The 20,178-nt window shown below is 36.7% G+C and overlaps 1 protein-coding gene across 2 annotated transcripts; it reads left to right on the top strand.

The window, feature by feature from the left end:
* The first annotated feature begins 5,073 nt into the window (after nucleotides 1–5,073).
* LOC126858584 (transcription factor SOX-9-like) lies at nucleotides 5,074–20,040 on the top strand. 2 transcript variants are annotated; one of them, XM_050609046.1, is made up of 6 exons: nucleotides 5,074–6,441; nucleotides 9,953–10,099; nucleotides 15,632–15,968; nucleotides 16,479–16,792; nucleotides 17,173–17,449; nucleotides 19,193–20,040. In XM_050609046.1, exons 1-5 carry the CDS (start codon nucleotides 6,206–6,208, stop codon nucleotides 17,435–17,437), a joined length of 1,299 nt encoding a protein of 432 aa, XP_050465003.1. In that variant the 5' UTR covers nucleotides 5,074–6,205; the 3' UTR covers nucleotides 17,438–17,449; nucleotides 19,193–20,040. The 2 variants fall into 2 exon arrangements, with proteins under 2 accessions (XP_050465003.1, XP_050465002.1); XM_050609045.1 differs by having other exon boundaries at nucleotides 5,075–6,441; nucleotides 17,173–20,040.
* Nucleotides 20,041–20,178: the final 138 nt, after the last annotated feature.

The raw sequence follows: 20,178 nt of genomic DNA, 5'->3' as shown, positions 1-20,178 counted from the left end.
TATTAATTAATATAGTAGTGTAGGATCTACAGATCCACGCAGATAACATGCATCCGGCTTTTATGATACCCATTTCGCGAGTTATTCGCGACGAAGCATCGACTAATTATCCTCCGTTTGTTGTCGCGCACATGTGCCTTGTACGTGAAAGGTCGCTGGCAAGTGGACCTAGTCCTGAGTTTATTGATCGCGTCTGCGAATAAATGATTAATGACAAAGATCAGCGAAAGATACACGCATTGAACGTGACTAAAAGTATTAGATAGTGCGGCTGATATAATCTTTAAGTTACACCTCTATTTAGATTTTTAATACATATGTATGTACACTCTTAACGAATATTGCTGTGACAAAGTGCGATTTCGAATTTCGATGAAGTATTTATTCCCGTAAGATTTTTCAGCGCACCTAGAACCTAAATTCGAAAATAATATTCGCATCGAGACGCACGCTGTCGCGCGATCGGAATGCGAAAGAAAAAAAAAGAAAAAGAAAAAAACGCGCGACAAAATAGAGCAGCGTGTTTTTTACGCATGGGGGGAAAAGCACCACCACGAGCTCCGGAGCTGTTCCCTCCTTCGTTCCAGTGAGCCTAATTATACAACGAATTTAATGAATGAGTGAGCTAGCAAATACAGTGGCTCATACAAACCACGGGCATATATAAACCACGGTCAATGCCGTGTAGCGGCTTTTGTGGAAAGATCAAAGAGAGCATCTTGCTCGCACTTTGCGGGATTAACTCGCGTTGCCGGTGCGTAAACGCACACGAGTGCGTGGAGATTCTCAGGGATACTCGCGGATTAAAGATTACATTTTTATCCGAATCTTTATGCCAAGAGAAAGCATAGAATACGTTTCTAACGAGAGACGCATTCCTAACTCTTTCTATCTTTTGTTGTATACAAATGTGAATGATCTAGGTCGAAACTATTGGAAATTTTACGAATTTATCAGTTTAGAATTATTATTTTTTATTGAAAATTATATTTTATAATTTATGTGCCAGACTCGGAAGATTTTTCTTTTCCCCCGCTATTGAATCAGAGCTGCAATCTTGTTAACGCATATTGCGTATTTTATTTCTGGATAAAAATTAAAATGCAATTAAAAATTAATAATTAAAATTTCTAATTTGACAGAGAAAAAATAATTGAACAAATTTATTATACATGGAAAATATAAAGAATATAAATTTTTTTGTTCGATCTGTCAGTTTAGCTCAGGTGATATGATAATTTATTATATGTATAATGAGATTAGATCATCTCAAAAAAATAAATAATCTGTCTCATTGTATTAACAAATAAATATAAGCTAAGATAGATGAATAATTTTCAATAATTTATAGACAATATCTATAAAAAATAATAATTAATAAAAAATATTAAATAATAATTAATAAAAAATAATAATAATTCTATAAAAAATTGTAATGCAGGCTTGATAAAATTAAAATTAATCTGACGATACTTGCAAATGATAGGAATGAAATAAATCGAGCGACCGCGATAAATACTTCTCATCATTGTTCTGTGTTCGAAGATATTCGTTCGTTTGCAGATTCTCCAAATGTCTGTGCGGGCGTACGCTCGCATTATGCGGCGGCCGCGATGCGCCGGCAAATGCAAATTTAGCCCGACGGGAACAATAATATTGATTTCACGAAGCCGGAATTTTGCTCTTGCCGGGATAAACATCCCGGCGCGCGCGCACGTGGCGTCAATATGCGTCTCTCGTTTCTCGGTGTACGTAAAACGAGAATTCGTTTTTCAGGGCCGTTCTTGAGACACAACCGCAACGTTTCCTCGAGAGGAAACGCTTGGCGTTTGCGTTTCTTCATTTCGACACGATTAGTGCATCCCTTTAAATAAATATTCACGAAACCACGTTGATGGATAATCAGAAGATATAAAATTTTGAGGAATGATAATACTTAAAAAGAAAATCACATTGCAGATAAAAAATGTAAAAGAATTAAAACTGCATTTTTCAAGTTTGAATGAATTGTCTGCATTTTTATTTCAAGATTTGAAAATACTAGAGATTAATTTTGTTATAATTTTATCTTGAAATGGTGGATAGTAAGATGACATTTAAAACTCTCAACTCGAAAAAGTTCGAGAATATTTCGCTTTTATATATAATTTATTTCGCGATAAATATTAATTATCTAACATTATTAATCATGTGTATAATATATATGTAATTGGAAAAATGAGGAAAATTTTTCCCCGGCGATGCATAGAGCGAATCGGAGGATGTATTATATCGAAACGGGCGATTCTCGCGCGCGGTTCGCCGATATAAAATAATAATTCCAGCAATTCCTGGGGGTCGGCGGCGTGCCGTCAGGCACTTGAAAGGATCCTAAGGGCAAGGGAAGGGGAGCCGATCGAGCCGGGTACCCGACACATGTAGCCCCCCCGGGGTGGCAAGCACCGCGACCCCCAACGGAGACACGAGCTTCGACACATTCTGCGCCGTCATCATCGCATCCCGGCAACGTCATTGCGTAGTACACGAGGCCGATAACTACACGTGTACGAGTGCGTACGCGCGTCCACTCGCGATTAAACCATCTTTGCAAGAATGTTGGGAGTATCAAGATTTGTCTCGCAAAAAAAAAAACAATAAAAATCAGGTGATCGTTTCTTAAAATAATTGATTTTGCTGCAGCTAACAATTGAAAGAACTCCAATGTAGATTCTAAGTTTTTTTTTTAAATTTGGAGGAACAAATCTTAAAGCTTGAGGAATTTAAAATTTGATTAATATTCCCGGCTTCTTGAAAGATGATTATTACAGTGGATTATATGCATTAAATCTAGGCCAGTGTCATTAAAATGGTAAATTGGCATAATTAAATAATAAATTATAAAATCAATTATTTATTTCAATGAAAATTTGTATGCACATAAATCTATTCATTTCGAGAAATATTAGCGCAAATTTCGCTATAAGAGAATTAAGTATTTTTATTCAGAATACGTTATGTAGATTTATTTCAGTATGCATAGAATGCGATATATATTTAATAATTAAAATATTAATATATTTAATAATTAAAATATTATGTTAGCTTCAAATATTTTCTCAAATATTAGTAGCTCAGATATGCAACATATTTAAATAACCATCGATATACAAGTCAAATCATTCTTTTCAGATCTTTATAGAAGCAAATTTAACATTTAACAATGTAAGATATAATAAAATATAATAAAAAGAAAATCGAATTTTAAAAATAATGAAAAAGCGGAATAAATGCACAAATGATCTTTCAATGAATAAATTAATACAAATTAATTGCTGACTTTTTTTTTTATCAGATTTTCTTGCATTATTTTTAAAACTTATCAAGATAAGACTATCTATCCTAAAGATAAGATTATCTATCCTAAAATACAAAATGTACATTTTATTTACGAAAATTAACTGTATTTAGGAACGCAGTGTTATTCTCCTTATCTGCGAATCTTCCTCCTCATCGCTTAATTTGCGTTGCGAAACTGAATTCCTAACTTTCTGATTAATTCGCTCGGAGTGAGGCTTACGAAATCGATAATTACAATCGACATGATTGATGATTCGAGCCGCGTTCCGAAGACATATATGTATAGTTGCCTGAGCGTACTAATATATATATATATGAAGATTTATGTGCTGGAGATAGTAAATGCAATTTTGTAATGGACAAAAATGTTGACAAATCTGAAGGAAGAAATTTTTCCTAAATCGCATTAGTTCATAAAGCGAAAAAAAATTTTGATTCGATAAAACGTCGAATGTAAAATGCGTAAATGTCCCGATCATCGCGAAAATCGATCGATGAGTGCAAAATGCAACCATGAGTGCAATCGGCTTGCAGCGGCGCGTTCTCTTCTCGTTCTCTTCTGACGTCATAATTGCATCCGACTAGCGGACCAATCGAGAGGACCGGATGGAAGAAAGAGATCGCGAACAGAAACGACGGTGAGCTGCGAGAAGGGACAAAGAGAAAGAGAGAGAGAGAGATAGAAGGGGAAGAAAGAAGAGTGAGATGAAACGAGACATAGGTGGAGCAAGCAGAACCCGATTGGTTCTCCTCCCGGAGGATATCGTAGTCATGGAAACTCTCTTGTCAGAGTGGCAAGAGTACCGAAATATAAATGGAATGACCGGCGATCCGGCAATACGAAGAGGGAGGAAATGAGGGAGGAAGGAGGAAAGATGACCTGTCCAAGAACGAAAGGGGGATCGCGATATTATTATGGTCCCATTGTCGATCAGCTGATAATTTTCCGTGTTAAAAAGTTGCCAAAATATGACAATGTTGTAGTCATATGATGCAATATTGTTGCAACAAGAGATTTATTAGCCAATAAAATAGACGAGATTTTGTCTCTGTCTTTGACATTTCATCGATTTATTATTAAATGTCAAAAGAATTTTAAAGAGATAGCATAATATTTAATGTAACATTAATTAATATATATATATTAATGAAATTAATTGAATCGACATCAAAAGGCGATTGAATGCTTGGCTTATTACAAGGGTAATATTTTTTTAATATTTGAGACTCTCTTTCTCTCTTTCTCTCTCTTCATACGAAAAATGTTTTAATTTGTATATATTGCAATTTAAAATATATAATATATAACAGACGAATATACATAATTTTAGATCATATATATTTTCTTTTACAACCTATTTTAACATAAGATTTTCTATTATTAATTAATTACATCATGCTCGCGTTTTTCAATTATTATTGATATTAATTATAATTAATAAAAATAAATAAAAATTTTAATTTTATACGCCAGCAGCGTATAATATGAAAAAGTGTTGCCGATCTTTCTCTCGTGGAGGTACTGCCTTATTTGGCCGTGGTCCTGGTCGCATGCAGAGACCGCAAGATACGCGGAACGAATGCCTCGCGCGTCTCTCCTCATCTCGCTACCACCGTTGCCCCACCGTAGCAGAGTCTCGGTCTCTCCCTTCCCGGTGTACGTCGACGGACGTTGCCGAGACTTACGGAGCAACAAGTGTTAGCCAGCACGCTGCCTTCGCCCCGCCCCCAAAACGAACCAGCTGAGAAACGTTGTCAGCCTCGTGGTGGAAACTGCCCCGAGGCGATGCAACCACCTCACTCGAGCGCCGATCGCGCGACAAGCATCCACGAACCCCGGCTTTGAACTCGGCGCGAGTTTCACGCGAACGCGAAACCGGCTCGGCGAAGGAAATTTCCAGCGAAAATTTCGGAGTCACGGTATCGATATGTGAAATATCTCAACGTCCACGAGAGAAACTCAATAATTAAGAACAAGAGGTGCAGGAGTCGAGCAAGACTGGGCCAGAACTGGTGCGAGTTAAATTATTTTTCACACAGCACGATTGGACGAGTTTGAATCTATTAAAACTCTCTGTCATATGCTGAAGAACAATTTTGTTGTCCAGTGACATTACGGATGATTTTTATCACGTAACAATACTTGGATGTAATCATTGTCTCTTGCAAAGAGTACACGTCGAATAATAGGCCGATTCAAGATTCCGTTCAAACGTCAGTGGCACAGAAACACGTGCTATCCAATCGAGGACAGAGCCGCTAACTCGCGTCATTGCTGAAGCAAGGTGCAATGATCCACCGAAAAATATAAATAAACACGGACCATCGAAGGATGCAATTGGCGCGCGAGCCAGCTTCATCGTTCGAATTTGTCCTCTCAGGAAAGAGAGACGAAGCGCGAGACTTTCCAGCGCCGAGATACACAGACAAAGAGAGAAACGGCGCAGATAAGAAGTGACGGAATTGGCGAATCGGGACGAGCCAAGAGGCGAGCACAATAAATAGAAGATACGCGTCAAATCGAATCACGCGCGAGATATTGCGAGTTAATCGCGAGCAAAATTAATTTAACGCGACAACGATCAACAGTCGAAACGTGACCATCCAAAAGAGAAGGAAAAAAGATCGGCAACTAACCGAGTGAAGAATCGCGAGAGGAAAGTGACACGCTCGTCGCGATGATAAAACGATAACGAAGCGGCAGCGATATCGCAGCGACAATTAATTGATTGACGGCTATTCTTCACGACGAGATGAGCGTGTTTTCCGCGTGTTGCGCGTGATAAATCGGCAAGACTGAAGATTGTGCGACTTCTCGACTCGATCCTCGCGGCTTTCATTGTTCGCGCGACGAGACGCGACGAAGGGGATGAAGATGAACGACGTCAAGCCGGAAAGCTCCAGCACGTCCATTTCGTCGCCAGGCGGAAACAATAATATTAATAACAACAACAATAATAATAATAATAATAACATTAACGGCAATGGTAAAGCGGCAGCCGCCGCCGCGGCGACGGTAGCTGCCAATGGCGGCGAAGGGATCAGCGCCGCCGTCGCTAAGGTTCTTCAGGGATACGACTGGACTCTGGTACCCGTTGCTACCAAGTAAGTGTATCACGCAGCGAATTGATATTTTTCTCTTTCTCTTTGTTTTTTTTTTTTATTATCAGAAATTCTGAAAAACATTGATATAATTAGTGTGTTTAGGGAAAATTATTATTTGATGAATAAAATATTTTATGATACACTATTATTTGACGAATAAAATATTTTATAATGATATATGATAATTCAATATTGTATTTCTATTTTATATCTCACGTTGATATATTAAAAAATCAATATATTTAAGTATCGATCTCTTTTTTAAATTGTCATTGGAAAATTCATTTCGTTAATTGAAGAGAATGATGGAAGGAAAGACGAAAAAATTTAATAAACGGACGAATTCTGAAAAAAACATTGATACAGTTAGTGTTTGCGAAAAATTACACTATTATTTGACGAATAAAATATTTTATAATGATACGCGATAATTCTAATTTTATATTTCACGTTGAAATATTCTAAATTATTTATATATTTAATTCTGTTCTTAGCAGAGAAAAGTTAATTAATTACTTAAACAAAAGTGCGTTCTTTAAACATACCTCTTTCAATTTCTAGCTTCTTTGTATTTCTTCATATTTCGTGAAGCATTTTAATCACCGCGAGTATTAGCGACGCGTTAACATACATATACGCAGGTACACACACGTGGCTGCCGTTAAGCCCCGCGGGCTTTAACTGCGCGTTGAAAAGAGAGAAAAGAAAAGGAAAAAAAAAAGGAGAGGAACGAAGAAAAACGGATGCGACGAAGTTGACGGGGAGAGGAGAAGAGGGCGAGGAGGAGCGTGGCGCGGTCTTAAAAATACGTAACGCTAACTCAATTATGACGCACTCGTTTCCCCGGCCTGGGAAACGTGCGCCTCGCGGGAAAATGTCCTCGGCCGCCAATTAACGCAAATTGGCTAATTAATGCCCGATCGCCGCGTCCCCCGCACGCCTGCTCGCCGATCGTGGGAAGGCAGCCGGTCTTTGACGAGATAACTGATAACGGTCGGAAAGGAAAAAAAAAAAGAAAAAAAACGAGAAATAAAAAGCGACTTCTTTCCGCGATTGCGAGAGAAGAGTCATCGCGCGATGTGTCCTCGGTGCATCATGCTCGCGGAGAAAAATTATTAGATCGCGACGAGCTCGATAAAATCGCGCGCCCGACCTCGATATGCAGAAAATTGTGCAACGCGACCGCGACCGCGTAATGCCTGCCGATGCTGTGATTTTATATTCTTGATTGCTGCGACACAGTGGGGCTTGCTTTCCGTTTTTTATAAAAATGAACTGATAATTTCACAAAAGTGATCTACGAGAGAGAATGTATAAAAAAAAAAGAATTCCTATGTTTATGGCAAGAAATTTTATTATCTCAATCTCAGTCATTAAACGCGTACAGAGATCTTTCGGAGAAGCCCGGCTGATCGCGTCGCGATCGAAGATAAAACGCGGAGACAATTTGACAAAATAAGAGAAGAATTATGCTAGGTATACGATTTGATGGTAGAAGAAAGCACGCTACAACGGAAATCACGGAGTGTGTGTATCGCGCTTATCGCTAACCCTCAATTACGGGGTTATCTCAGGGTAGCCGCAGGGTGCGGTGTTTATTCCTGACGATAGAGTCCGATAAAATACACCAGTTTTTAATATACCCATTGGATTCCGCGGGAGTACATCGCGCATTACGCAGAAGCTGCGAGATTATCTCTCGTTCTGGAACGTATAATATTAATTTGCGTTAACGTAATCGAAAGAAATTTACGCAAAAATTTTCAAATAATAATTCGGGATAAAAATTAAATTTAAGACGCATAATTTTTAATTCAACTATACATATATATATATTACGAAAAGAGATTTATAATTTTTTTTTTTTTTTCTTTGTTTACGTTAATTTATTTTGACACTCTGTTTGTACGAGACCCTAGGCTTTCGATGCTTCTGTTGTAAAGCTTCACGTTTGTGCCATTTTACGCAGCACCACGCCTACGTCGCGAACGTCAAGTCGCGCACGTAAGTGTTTTTCTTTTTTTTTTCCTTTTTTTTTTTGCGCGCGTACATATCCAGGTAAAAACCTCGCGCGCGTCGTGACGCGTATACATCGCCGCGTATTGCCGCGCGCGTTCACGTCGAGGAGCGCCGTGAAAACCCTCGTTAGTGAGCCCACGCTAATTACCAACGGCTCCACAGGTTTACACACGGATTTAACGCCCCTCTCATTTCAAAGAGGCCGAAATATATACGGCGGAGGGAGAGGGGGGGGAAGGGGAGATCGCGCTTTCGAATCCTTGAGACGCACGCCGGAGTCCTTTTCATCCGCGTGTTACGCCGCGCATTCGCCACGCTTATCCCCATGTAATCCACGCGCGGAATCGAACGCTTATATAGGTCCGATTACGTAAGCTGCTATATGACTGCACGTCCTTGGACTCTGTTTCCCTCAGGCAGGGGACCTTAATCGCGATATTTGCACCACATATACAGGTATAAACAGGTGTATATAAAAACTATAATAAAACTATTACCCTGTACTGTTGTTTATATTGTACGTATATTTTATTGCTTCAAAGGATTTTATTTTTCCGAGTGTAAGAAGCACCGTTTATTTTTCTTTTTTTTTTTTATCTATATCCAAGGATTTCTGATAAAGATTAATCTCATATACCGTATGCCGCTCGTTTCTTTTGCGCGATGATGATCATTCACTCGGGACCCGCGCGAGTCCTTAAAGAATCCTCGATTAAGGGCAAAAAGAAAAACAGGAGGGGTCAGGATATCTCTCACCGGCGCGGCAATCACGTCAGTCACGTCGATCCCCGGGCTGGACAAGGCAAAAGTTTTTATGAAGTCATCTTCTCGGAAAGAAAGGGATACGTCCATTCCTATATATACCCGTCACACGTCGGCAGTCACGGGTGTTATTTTAAGGCCGGTTTTAAACGCTCGCCACGGATGACCCGGGGGTAGCCCGCCGCGGCAAAACCCGATACGGATATGTGTACGTGTGTAGATGTATATATACATACATACGTGCCGTCTCGCCTCTGGTTATTTTCTTCTGCAAGTCACCAGATTATCTGCCAGAATAGTCGACGAGATAGCGATAGATAGATAGGTAAATAGATAGAGAGAGAGCGAGAAAGTTTTTATCGCCGTAAAATTTCGTTCTTTATTTTTATCAGTGTTCTTAGAGAACCTATTATCATAAGCAGTTTTTTAAATTGTTGAAAAGAAAAAATGTATGCAATTTGAAGAAGAATTAATTTAGTAGAAGAAAAACCGTAAAGATATCAAAATTATATTGCAGAATAATTTATATTAAACGAATTGCATGTCAGACCATCTTAATTATTGAGGCAAACCTTATTAATAGTGATCATAATAATTAGATAAATGGAATCCTTTTTTCTCGCGAGCATATAAATATATATGTAAAAAAATTGATTAACACCCTTGCGTGCTTCACGTAAATTTGTAAAGAGGTATCGTTTCCAATGAAGATAATGTCTTCGAATTGCAGGGGCTCCGGCGACAAAAGGGCGGCCCACGTTAAGAGGCCCATGAACGCGTTTATGGTGTGGGCCCAGGCTGCGAGGCGAAAACTGGCCGATCAGTATCCTCAGCTTCACAACGCCGAGCTGTCAAAAACACTAGGAAAGTTATGGCGGTGAGTGATGTTTTTTAGCCTTGCATCAAATATTTTACAATCGTTTGCAACAGTATAAATTAGTAATGTGATACACTCTATATTTTTACGATGTTTAATTATTTTAGTTGGTGTATAATTTTAGATTTTACGCGTTACATTATTTAATCTACCATTGATAATTAAAAAAATATTCTCCTCGCCTTTTATTACATATTTTTTTCTAAAATCATATGACAAAAAATTGATTATATGTGTTTGACAATGAGATATAGGTATGAGAGATAGAGATGCCTATAGTTCTTCTTTTATTCTTTCTTTCGAGATTTCCATAGTAGATTATACGTATTCAGATCTAAATATTAAAATACATAAAATTAAAAAAAAATTAAATTAAAATACATAAAATTAAAAAAAAATTAAATTAAAATAAATAAAATTAAAATCTAATTAAAATCATATTAAAATCTAATAAAATTGCAGCGAAAAAAACGTACAAATATTTTAATTTTTTTTTTTATTTAATTTAATCGTATTGTTTCGATTGCATAAAAATCGTGTACTTGAAGATTAAAGTGAATATACACACTCGAGTACTCAGCCGAATAATGTTGAGCGGTCTCCGCGCCTGGCAGAAAGACACTGTTCCGATAAAATTAATCGGTACCACGTGTCTTCAATCGGATGCCTCTCCGTTCTCCCGATCTGATAAGCTAGATTCTCTCACAAATACGAGCTCGCCAAGCGGCGATCAGCCACGCGAGAGAATCGCGCTCGTTGATCTTCATTCGCGCTCGCCTCGTTCGGGGAAAAAATCGGATTGCGAGCCGCACGGAAATCTGTGTTGATCGTTTCAGCTGTCGTTGATTCGAAGCCACCTGTGCGTTTATCGTCGATTTAACGGTTTCAAAGCTCTTGGATTCACTCGAGGAAGCAAGTATAATCTTGGCCAACAAGACTGGCGAAATTACAATCTGACTGTATTAATATTAATATGATATATACAATTTTAATATATAGTAGCAAATCAATAATCTTAACGCTAATTGCAATTATTAATTTAAATTTAAATGTTTAAAATATATATTTCTTTCTCAATCATTTCTGATAAACTTAGTAGTGATTCTATGCTGCGTGAATTATGTTCCCTAAAAATAATCTTAATTTTATAATTAAATTTAGATGAAATTCAGCAGTTATAAAATAAAGATAGCGTTTTTTTTTTTTGTTTCAAAACGATTTCGAAATCGTACGATCTCGCTTATGTAAGACAACGCATGCGATTTCGATCAAAATCGCTGGGCCGGAAAAAAGTCGCAACGTCGTCCAATAAAGGTTACGTGAAAGTTTGGAGTCACTGCGTTCCAATTCCCGCGACCACTTGTTCACTTGTACGTAACCCGTTCTATTTTTAACCAACGAATTCGCGAATGCTCCTTTTTTACTTCAGCGGCACGTATATTAAACACACTCGTACCACACGTGGCGCCTAAGGCTGCACGTGGTACAAGTGTTCCTGCTTCTCGAGACCCGTGAACTCGGGTCGCACATATGTAAGGAACAGCGAGGAACACACTTCGCATGCCGTCGGCGGTCCCCTTTTACAATCAGAAACGATTCTCCTTAATATTCGAATAATTTTTAATTTTTTATGTACTTAAAATTTTCCACCCTTTAGATTTAAATTTAAATTTTTTTCTATCTTATTATAATATTGTATTTAAAACGAAAAATTGGCAATCAAGAAAATAGAATAAAACATTTTAAATAAATAAAACACGCAATGTACTTTAAGTCATTAAATTGTGAAATATGTGCTAATGATTAAAAATTTACCTAATAATGAAAGATATTTGTAAAATAAATAATTAATTAATACAAAATAAATATTAATAGAAAATAAAATTTTGTATTAAAGTTTTTAATATTATTAGAATACTAATAGTAATGCTGTAACAACATTTATTGAAAAAAATCTTTCTATTTAAATGTCATAGTGCCTTTAAAAGCTTTTAACTAGCGTTTGAAAATTATGTTTCTTAGAATTAAAAAAAAAAAAGACTGAGGGGAAAAAAATACGTGATTTTGACACACCCTGTATACGCAGGCTTCAGGATGACTTGTGGATGATTCCGTTTCCTGGTTGGGACTAACGAGGTGCCCCAGTGGGCCATATAACGATCAGAGGACGCGCCGACAAGGACCCCCGTTGCGAATCATTTAATAACACTGGTCGCGATCGCGATTGCTCGCCAAAGATCGATTGATATCCCGACGATTGTCACGGCGGAGCTTTTGCCAAAAGATAAAACGCTATCCAACATTAAAGATCAATCGATTTTTTCCTAACACCATATCGAGGGTCATTAGCAATCTCTCGGCCTGTAACGCGTGTCGATGAAATCAACATTCGATGAAAATGTGCGTAACGTTTATTATTCGTATATTTGAATCTTTATCTTTTTTCTCGTACATACAGGAAGGATAGAAAGGAAAAAAAAAATTGTTGAAGACGGAAATTCAAAATTAAAAGCCGAAATAATTTTATGATTGTTGGTAATTTGAAAGAAGCAACAGTCGTCCTTGAGATAGGGTACATTCATCTTACGTTTCGGCTCTTAAAAAGTCATTATTTAACACCTTTTCGGTATGGACCTAGTACCAATTAACACTTTCGTCCGAACACGAGAGAGATATTTTCATGATTGCGCCAGAGCTGCTTGTAATAGGCGCAAATCAACTAGCCAAATCGTCTCTAAGATTCTTTCGTCGTGCGCAAAGAATTAAATTTACGCGATTGAGAGATGACATTGCCATGCATCGCTCTGACGCTTTTGATCTACCTTACGCGCAGAAACAAATGATACGGTCATCTTCGATAATGAACAGTACTAGAATGATTGTTTTACATGAATGAGATTGCTTACAAATCGATGAGACCGATAAAATACAAAGTTGAGCAAAGATTGACGTATATATACAGATCGAAATGATACACGGCGGTTTATAGACGAGGTCTTGCTTATAAGAGGTGAATAAAGGAGATGAGATAATAATTAAATAAAAGAAATATCGTTACAGTTGAATGAAAATATGTGACACATACAAAGAAATGGAATATAAATTAAATATAAAAAAATACGAAAATTAGAGAAATTTTTAAATGTAAAAATGTAAAATTCAAAAAATAAAATAAAATTATAAATAAAAGTATAAATGATCTCTATAAACAATCGAAACGATAATTGAAGCGGAAAATGAATTTTGTCGGATTTTGGCACAGGAACATTCAATCGCGATCGTGTCAGTTAACCCGTCGAATCCTTGCGGACTTTGACGTCGACTTGTCTCATGTCGATCTCGATAACAGGGCCAGGTGCTAGAAAATAAATCTTTTTCTCGCACACACACTCTCTCTCTCTCTCTCTCTTTCTCTTTCTCGCTCCGTCTCTTTGCGCCGTCTCAAAACGTATCGCCATTCGGATACACCAAACGCGACGTGTTTGTCGACAAAAGGAAAACAGATATATCCCCTCTGGTTCATCCTTGGCGCGTGCTCGCAGCTGCCGGCCGGTTCCTGCCCCGGAGATAAAGGGGGCCCCCAGGGAACCACAATAGGCGCCTTGTGCCCGTCAGGTGAATTTTTCCGAACCTGCCCTCCTGCTCCCCGGATCCGCCAGCAAATAGCGCGTGACGAGAACAGGTAAATCTGTCTTATCTCCCGGAAGGAAAGATTCTTCCACACATCGGACTTCCTTCGAACGTTCTTTCCTAGGACCCTGCGGTAGCATTATCAGCGCTAACTAAAAGCGTAAATCACCCTTTCAACAATGATCAGAAACTTTATAATTTTATTGTCATTTAAGTCTATCGTGTATTTGTAGAAATTATACAAAGTATTTTTCTGCCTTTATATGGAATTATTATTATATAAAGTTATTAGTTTTTAATATTTAATATTTATTATTTAGTTATAGTTTTTAATATTTAATATTTATTATTTAGTTATAGTTTTTAATATTTAATATTTAATTTTTAAATAATATTAAATAATATTAATATTTAATATTAATATTTAATATTAATATTTAATATTTAATTTATTAAATATTTAATTTTTAATATTTATAATATCATACATATATCTTGTCACAAACGATCACTGCTGCTTTGACACTTTAATTAAGAAATGTTTTGAGAAAGTCGGGCAATTTCACGATTTGTCGACGATTATTCGCGATGACAAGCGTGATAATTCAATTAGAATCCCATGATGAAGATTCATCGAGATTGAATTGCGCGTCCTTTGGTCGTGTGAATAACTTTCCTCCTTCCTTATGCGAGATAACATATTTACTGATATGTACAAGTAAGAGATACTCTCTCTCTCTAGCGACAGGCTAAATTGGTTGACCCTGCGTTGCATCTGGCGAGGAAAAAGGAAGCCGCGACGACTCGCTATCGCCGGCATCCACTGGTGAAAAAAAGCTCATGGCAAGTCCCATTGACCAGATGGGCTTTCTCTTCGTTCCTCTCTCACTCTTTATCCCGTCTTCCACTCCATCTATCTCTATCTCGTTCCCTCTTCTCTTCCGTCAGTGACAAAACAGCGTCGGTTATGCTTAAGATACGCGCCTTCAACGTTTGTCAACCCGTTTGAGAGCTTAGCTTCTGTCGTGGAATTTAAATCCCACGAGCTTGCAAATACTCTAGTTAACACATTAGAAGTTTTCTGAAATGATCTTTAGGCCAATAATTTCTTTTTTATTTCGCATAGTGATGCGAAATATATTATTTACAATACATAATTGAAAAATTAAATTTTAACGATTAAATAAATATATTTGAAAATAAAAATATCAAATTATTAAACAAAAATTAATGCCTTAAATAAGGGATAATAAATAAAAGAAAATTTAAATTAAGGATATCAAGTGCTGAAAATTCTCGAAATCTCTCTTCGACGTTCTCTATTATACCGGAAAACCTTATCGGAGTTTACAAAACCTGAGAATGTAAACACAACGCGCATATTAAGGACCATAACCGGGCACCGAGAAAGTCCGCCGCGCGTCGACCGCCGCGAAGGCGGACCAAGTCGACGTGTCAGTTGTGAGCGTCTACCATCGCCTTAACGCACCCAGAAACACTAACCAGATCCCCCATTTCGACTCTTCGAGAGTATATCAGACGCCGATGGAAACGCTCTCGTTCAAGCCACTTCTGATGCCGAGCGGCGCGAGGAGAGACGCGTCGTTCGCGTGTATATATATGTAAACGCAAGCGCGAGAGACATGAATCACGTCGGTCCGACGACAGATTTCACATACGGTCGATTCGAGAATTGTTCCATAATATTTATATATATATATATATATATGTGCTTTGTACATGTGTAGAGAAACATATATATTTAAATGCACATAGCCTTATGTAGTGCAATCTATCCGTCAGAGAATAAAAAAATAATTATGTTATCTAATGCAATTCACGTGTTTTTTATTGCATTTTATTTTTACTTTATTAGCTTTTTATTATCACGACTGGTTGTAGGCTGCTGTCGGATAACGATAAGAAACCCTTCATCGAAGAAGCCGATCGTTTGCGCGTTATCCACAAGCGCGAGCATCCCGATTACAAGTACCAACCCCGACGTCGAAAGCAGAACGGGCCTTCTTCCGGTCGTGACAGTTCACCCTCGAGGAACCAGAGCAACGTGACGTTCAGTGTTTCCAGGTCGTTGAAACAGGAAGACATGAGTCCTAGGGGCGTGCAAGGACCTAATTCGCCACAGAGCGGCGTGAGCTCCTCGCCACCCACCACACCCAGCCAAGGTCTTTCACCGCCGACACCCCCTACGACACCCAGAGGACAGCATTATGTCAATCAGGTATCTAATTCTTCCTTTATGACTTTTTTTTCCGAGTCTAAATTTTATGGTATCTAATGTTAAAAAGGTTTTATGGTATCTAATAATAAAAAGTATTTATTTAGATAATTAATAATAATCTCGAATTATTATATAATAATTATATAAATTATTATATACTTATTATATAATAATTCGAGATTATTATTAAATATATTTAAATAAATATTTTTTATAATTTTACAATTTTTTATAATAGATATAATATAAGTATATATATTATTATTAATAATAATTATATAATATAATAATTTATCTCTATAAAATATTATAAATATTAAGCTATATAATTATTAATGAAATTATTGCGAAAAATAGATATATAAGAGGATGTAATAAATCTGTGCTAATTTTTTTAAATATTCACCCACACATATAACTTCTCCTCTCGTTTATTATATTTATTTGCAAATATAATTATCTAATATCTTTTGCTCGGTGACACGCAAAATGAAAATGTTTGATGTGCAGACCAATCAGCCTCCGCAGAACAATACTGTGTACTATCAGGAGTTAATTAGCAATACGCCATCGAGCGATTCTCCGCATCAGCAGCCGGCGGTCGATCTTCGATACATCGAAGTCGGAGACGGCCTACCCGGCGAGGAAAATCAGTTGAACGGCCTCGGCACTTTGGGCGGGCTCGGCCTGAATATCCCGGTGAACTTCCAGGAATGCGAGGTCGAGAGCAGCGAGCTCGACCAGTATCTACCACCCCAGACCGCGCCGATACATCAATATCCACCTGTGCAAGTCACCACCGCTTCGCAATGGCTACTTAACAGGTATTACAGAATTGCATCTTACTTTCGGTTACAAATTGATGAAGAGAGCAGTGAAAAAAAACGCAGATCTAATTCTGGCATTCTTGAAAGTTTCCTTGAATTTAAATCAAAGAAATAATTATGAAATATATTCATGCAAATTTAAAAAAAAAAAATAATCCCTGAGGATAATGTGAATGACATTTGAAATTACGAATTGACATATGAGTTGACATATGAAATTATAAATATTTTACTTAAAGAGTTATAATCATTACTTTTTAAATTATAAACTTTACTCGTACACAATTAACAATTATTGCATTCTTTTCCCCTGATCTAGTTTTGCTGATTTTTTTGCTACATTTTATGAGATGTCGAGATAAACACGTTGCTTCCAGATATGAAGAGGAGATCGAGAGGCCGACGAAGCGCCACTGCTCGGAGCAAGCGATCGCGGAGGTTTCATGGGAGGACAGGACCCAGGAGATGGTCAGGTATCACGAGTTACAGCCTCCCCTTCCACCGGTCCAGTACATATCCGCCCATAACGCGCACCACTCGCACGCGAACGCGCAGATGGGCCATCCGCACGTGTCCACGTCCTACACGCAATATGCTCATCGCTACGTACCTGGCATCGAGACGTGGCCAAACTACATGTAGGATCAAAACCAGGTAATCGCGATCATGGTCTGTCATTATTATGGAGTGCTAATATGCGCCGGAGATATCATTGAATATTCCATTTACGCATAAATAAACCAGCAAAAAAATTTGCATAGATCGTCCTAGAGATCCGCCGAAAAGTATTTTAAGGATAGATTTTTGGGATTTGATATACCGATTTTTTTTTCAATATTTTGACAGATATTATTTTTTATTCGAATTTTCACACATTAATTAAATATTTAATGACTGTATTTAATAAAATAAATTTATTACGCGCTAATACATCAACATAAAATCATACAATTGAAACTGCTTTTTAAATTATTTAGGAACATTTTTTAAACGGGAAGAAGAATCAATTTTTATTTACGCGAAATTATTTATGAAAAAATAATATTTCTCGTTAAAAAATATCGATATTTGAATCGTTTAAAAATCTGTCTTTAAAATAGTATCTGTGTATAGATACTCTTCTACGGATATATTTTTGTATGAAACGCGTTAAATGACGCGTTAAAGACACTTAATTTTTTTACGTCGATTATTTTATTTTTTATTATATCGACGCAGAATTACAGACGCAGATTGTATAAATAAATTGGATTAATCACCGCGGTGTTAAATTCCTGCGGCATCGAGCCCGAAAAGATAGCCAAATACAACGTAATTAACGATTATAATTACAAAGACGAATTACATTAATAAATATATATATATATATATGCGAAATTTGATCGCGAATTGTACGCAGAATGCGCATCCAATGCGCGAGCTTTGTGTGATAAAGTTTATACAATAATATTAGCGTACGCAAATATTTCAGTTATCACTCGTGGATCGATTTTAGGAGAACGTTCCTTCCTCGGGAAGGAAATCTTAATATTATTTCTAACATCTATAATAGCGAGTCTAGAAAAAGAGAAGTATAATAAATATTAAAGTTATATATTTTGAGACTTTTTTTCCCGAAAACTTACGACTGGAATTGGAATCTTATTGCGTTCTAATTCCACCTACAAATTTTACAAACGCTTACATACGTAATACACCTGCCTTAAACTAACTAGAACAAGCAATATACAAATATAAGCCAAACGGGAGAGAGTTTGTCGCATCTTTTGAAAAGCGCAGAATGTAAAAAGTATAATATATATGGCATTTATATAATATTGTGAATATTTTGAAAAAGAAAATTTAACAAAGTTCGTTGCAAATTTATCTTTTTTATTCCTACGCTTACAAAGAATATAAAGGGAAATATATATGTAGATCGCAGAGTGGTTGCGCTCTCTAATCTATTAGATATATCTTTACTAGAGATACTCACAAGTCAGAGAATGGCAGAATGAAATCACTCGAGTTATATTTTTCTTATTTTCAATGCTTTAAGATAGGCAGGAAAAATCACATTCCTCCCCTTATTTTTTTTTTTTCTTAATATTTATATTTTTGAAAACATATTTTTATTGGAATATACCTTTATTATAATATTTATAATTTTGCGTCTGGAAAATTATACTGCTACAATTAGTGTCGTTGTGTTTTTGCTGAATTTAATTTTATTGTCTTAAGGAAAGAAAGAAGATTCTCTTCTCAAAAAAAAAACAAAATAAAGAAAATGTAACAGTTTTTAAAAATAAGAAATATTAATATTCTTCTCCTTTTATAATCCCTCTATTGGTATAATTACATTTATATAAAATTATTTATAATTATTGAAGCGGTCATACTTTTTGCTCGAAATGGCAGATTAGCCATTCTCTTGGCTTGAGAGTCTCTACTATGTGGACGAGGCGCGGCCACGATACTCACCATGACATCATTCCATGACAGCCGGCCATTCCAAAGCGCAGAATTTCAGGCCAAACAAACAGGCGGCCGCTCGATATATATATATATATATATATATACGGTGCCGAACGGCGCGTTCCAAATGTAATAATATATACTATACTACATATATACGCGAGACGCGCGCGGACGCTATAAATCGTCGATCGGTTTGCCATACGCTCGCGCACGCCTCGTTCAAATAAACGCCTGAAATACGATCGAGGGTGGCAACAAATGTATACTTGGACTTTTCTATTTAATGATGCAAAGTATTTTAGAATTTAAAAATAGTCGAAATTCGCCGATCATCTCGATTATTTCAATTTTATTCTGACTTTCTTGAAAAGAGGAAATTAATTGAGGACGTAAAAAAATTGAAGATTTAATATTAAATTATAAGAAATTTATCCTCTTTATATTCGAAAATCACAAATGCATTTCTTCGGAATCAATTTGGATTCTATGAAAAAATCGCTGCCGGTGACGACCGACATATCGAGGACCGATTAGCCTGAATATCGAGCGTGCAGCTAAATGTAAATGGACTTACGGCTAAAATATATAGATTGCATATATTATTAACACTAGTTACTACGCTGACAGCCGTGCTTTTGTACTTAGATATTTATTCACAATATTACGAGAATTGATAGAAAAAAGCGTAGGTTAATGTCTCGGTGTAGTTGTGCACGTTGGAAGGCGAGCATTAAATTTATCGTAATTTATAAGTGAGATGTACGCTAATTTGTAGAAATAAAACAAAAAGAGACTAAAATCAATCTGTCGCATATGTTTCATCCCTTTTGTTCCTAACTTCCCACATCACATGATACGTGTCTTTTTTATCATACTTTTTGATACGCGGTTTATATGATTTTATAGAAATACTTATTAGTATCGTC

The sequence above is a fragment of the Cataglyphis hispanica genome, chromosome 26, assembly GCF_021464435.1.
Source record: "Cataglyphis hispanica isolate Lineage 1 chromosome 26, ULB_Chis1_1.0, whole genome shotgun sequence".
NCBI classification, from domain to species: domain Eukaryota; kingdom Metazoa; phylum Arthropoda; class Insecta; order Hymenoptera; family Formicidae; genus Cataglyphis; species Cataglyphis hispanica.
This window is presented reverse-complemented; position numbering and strand designations above follow the sequence as displayed.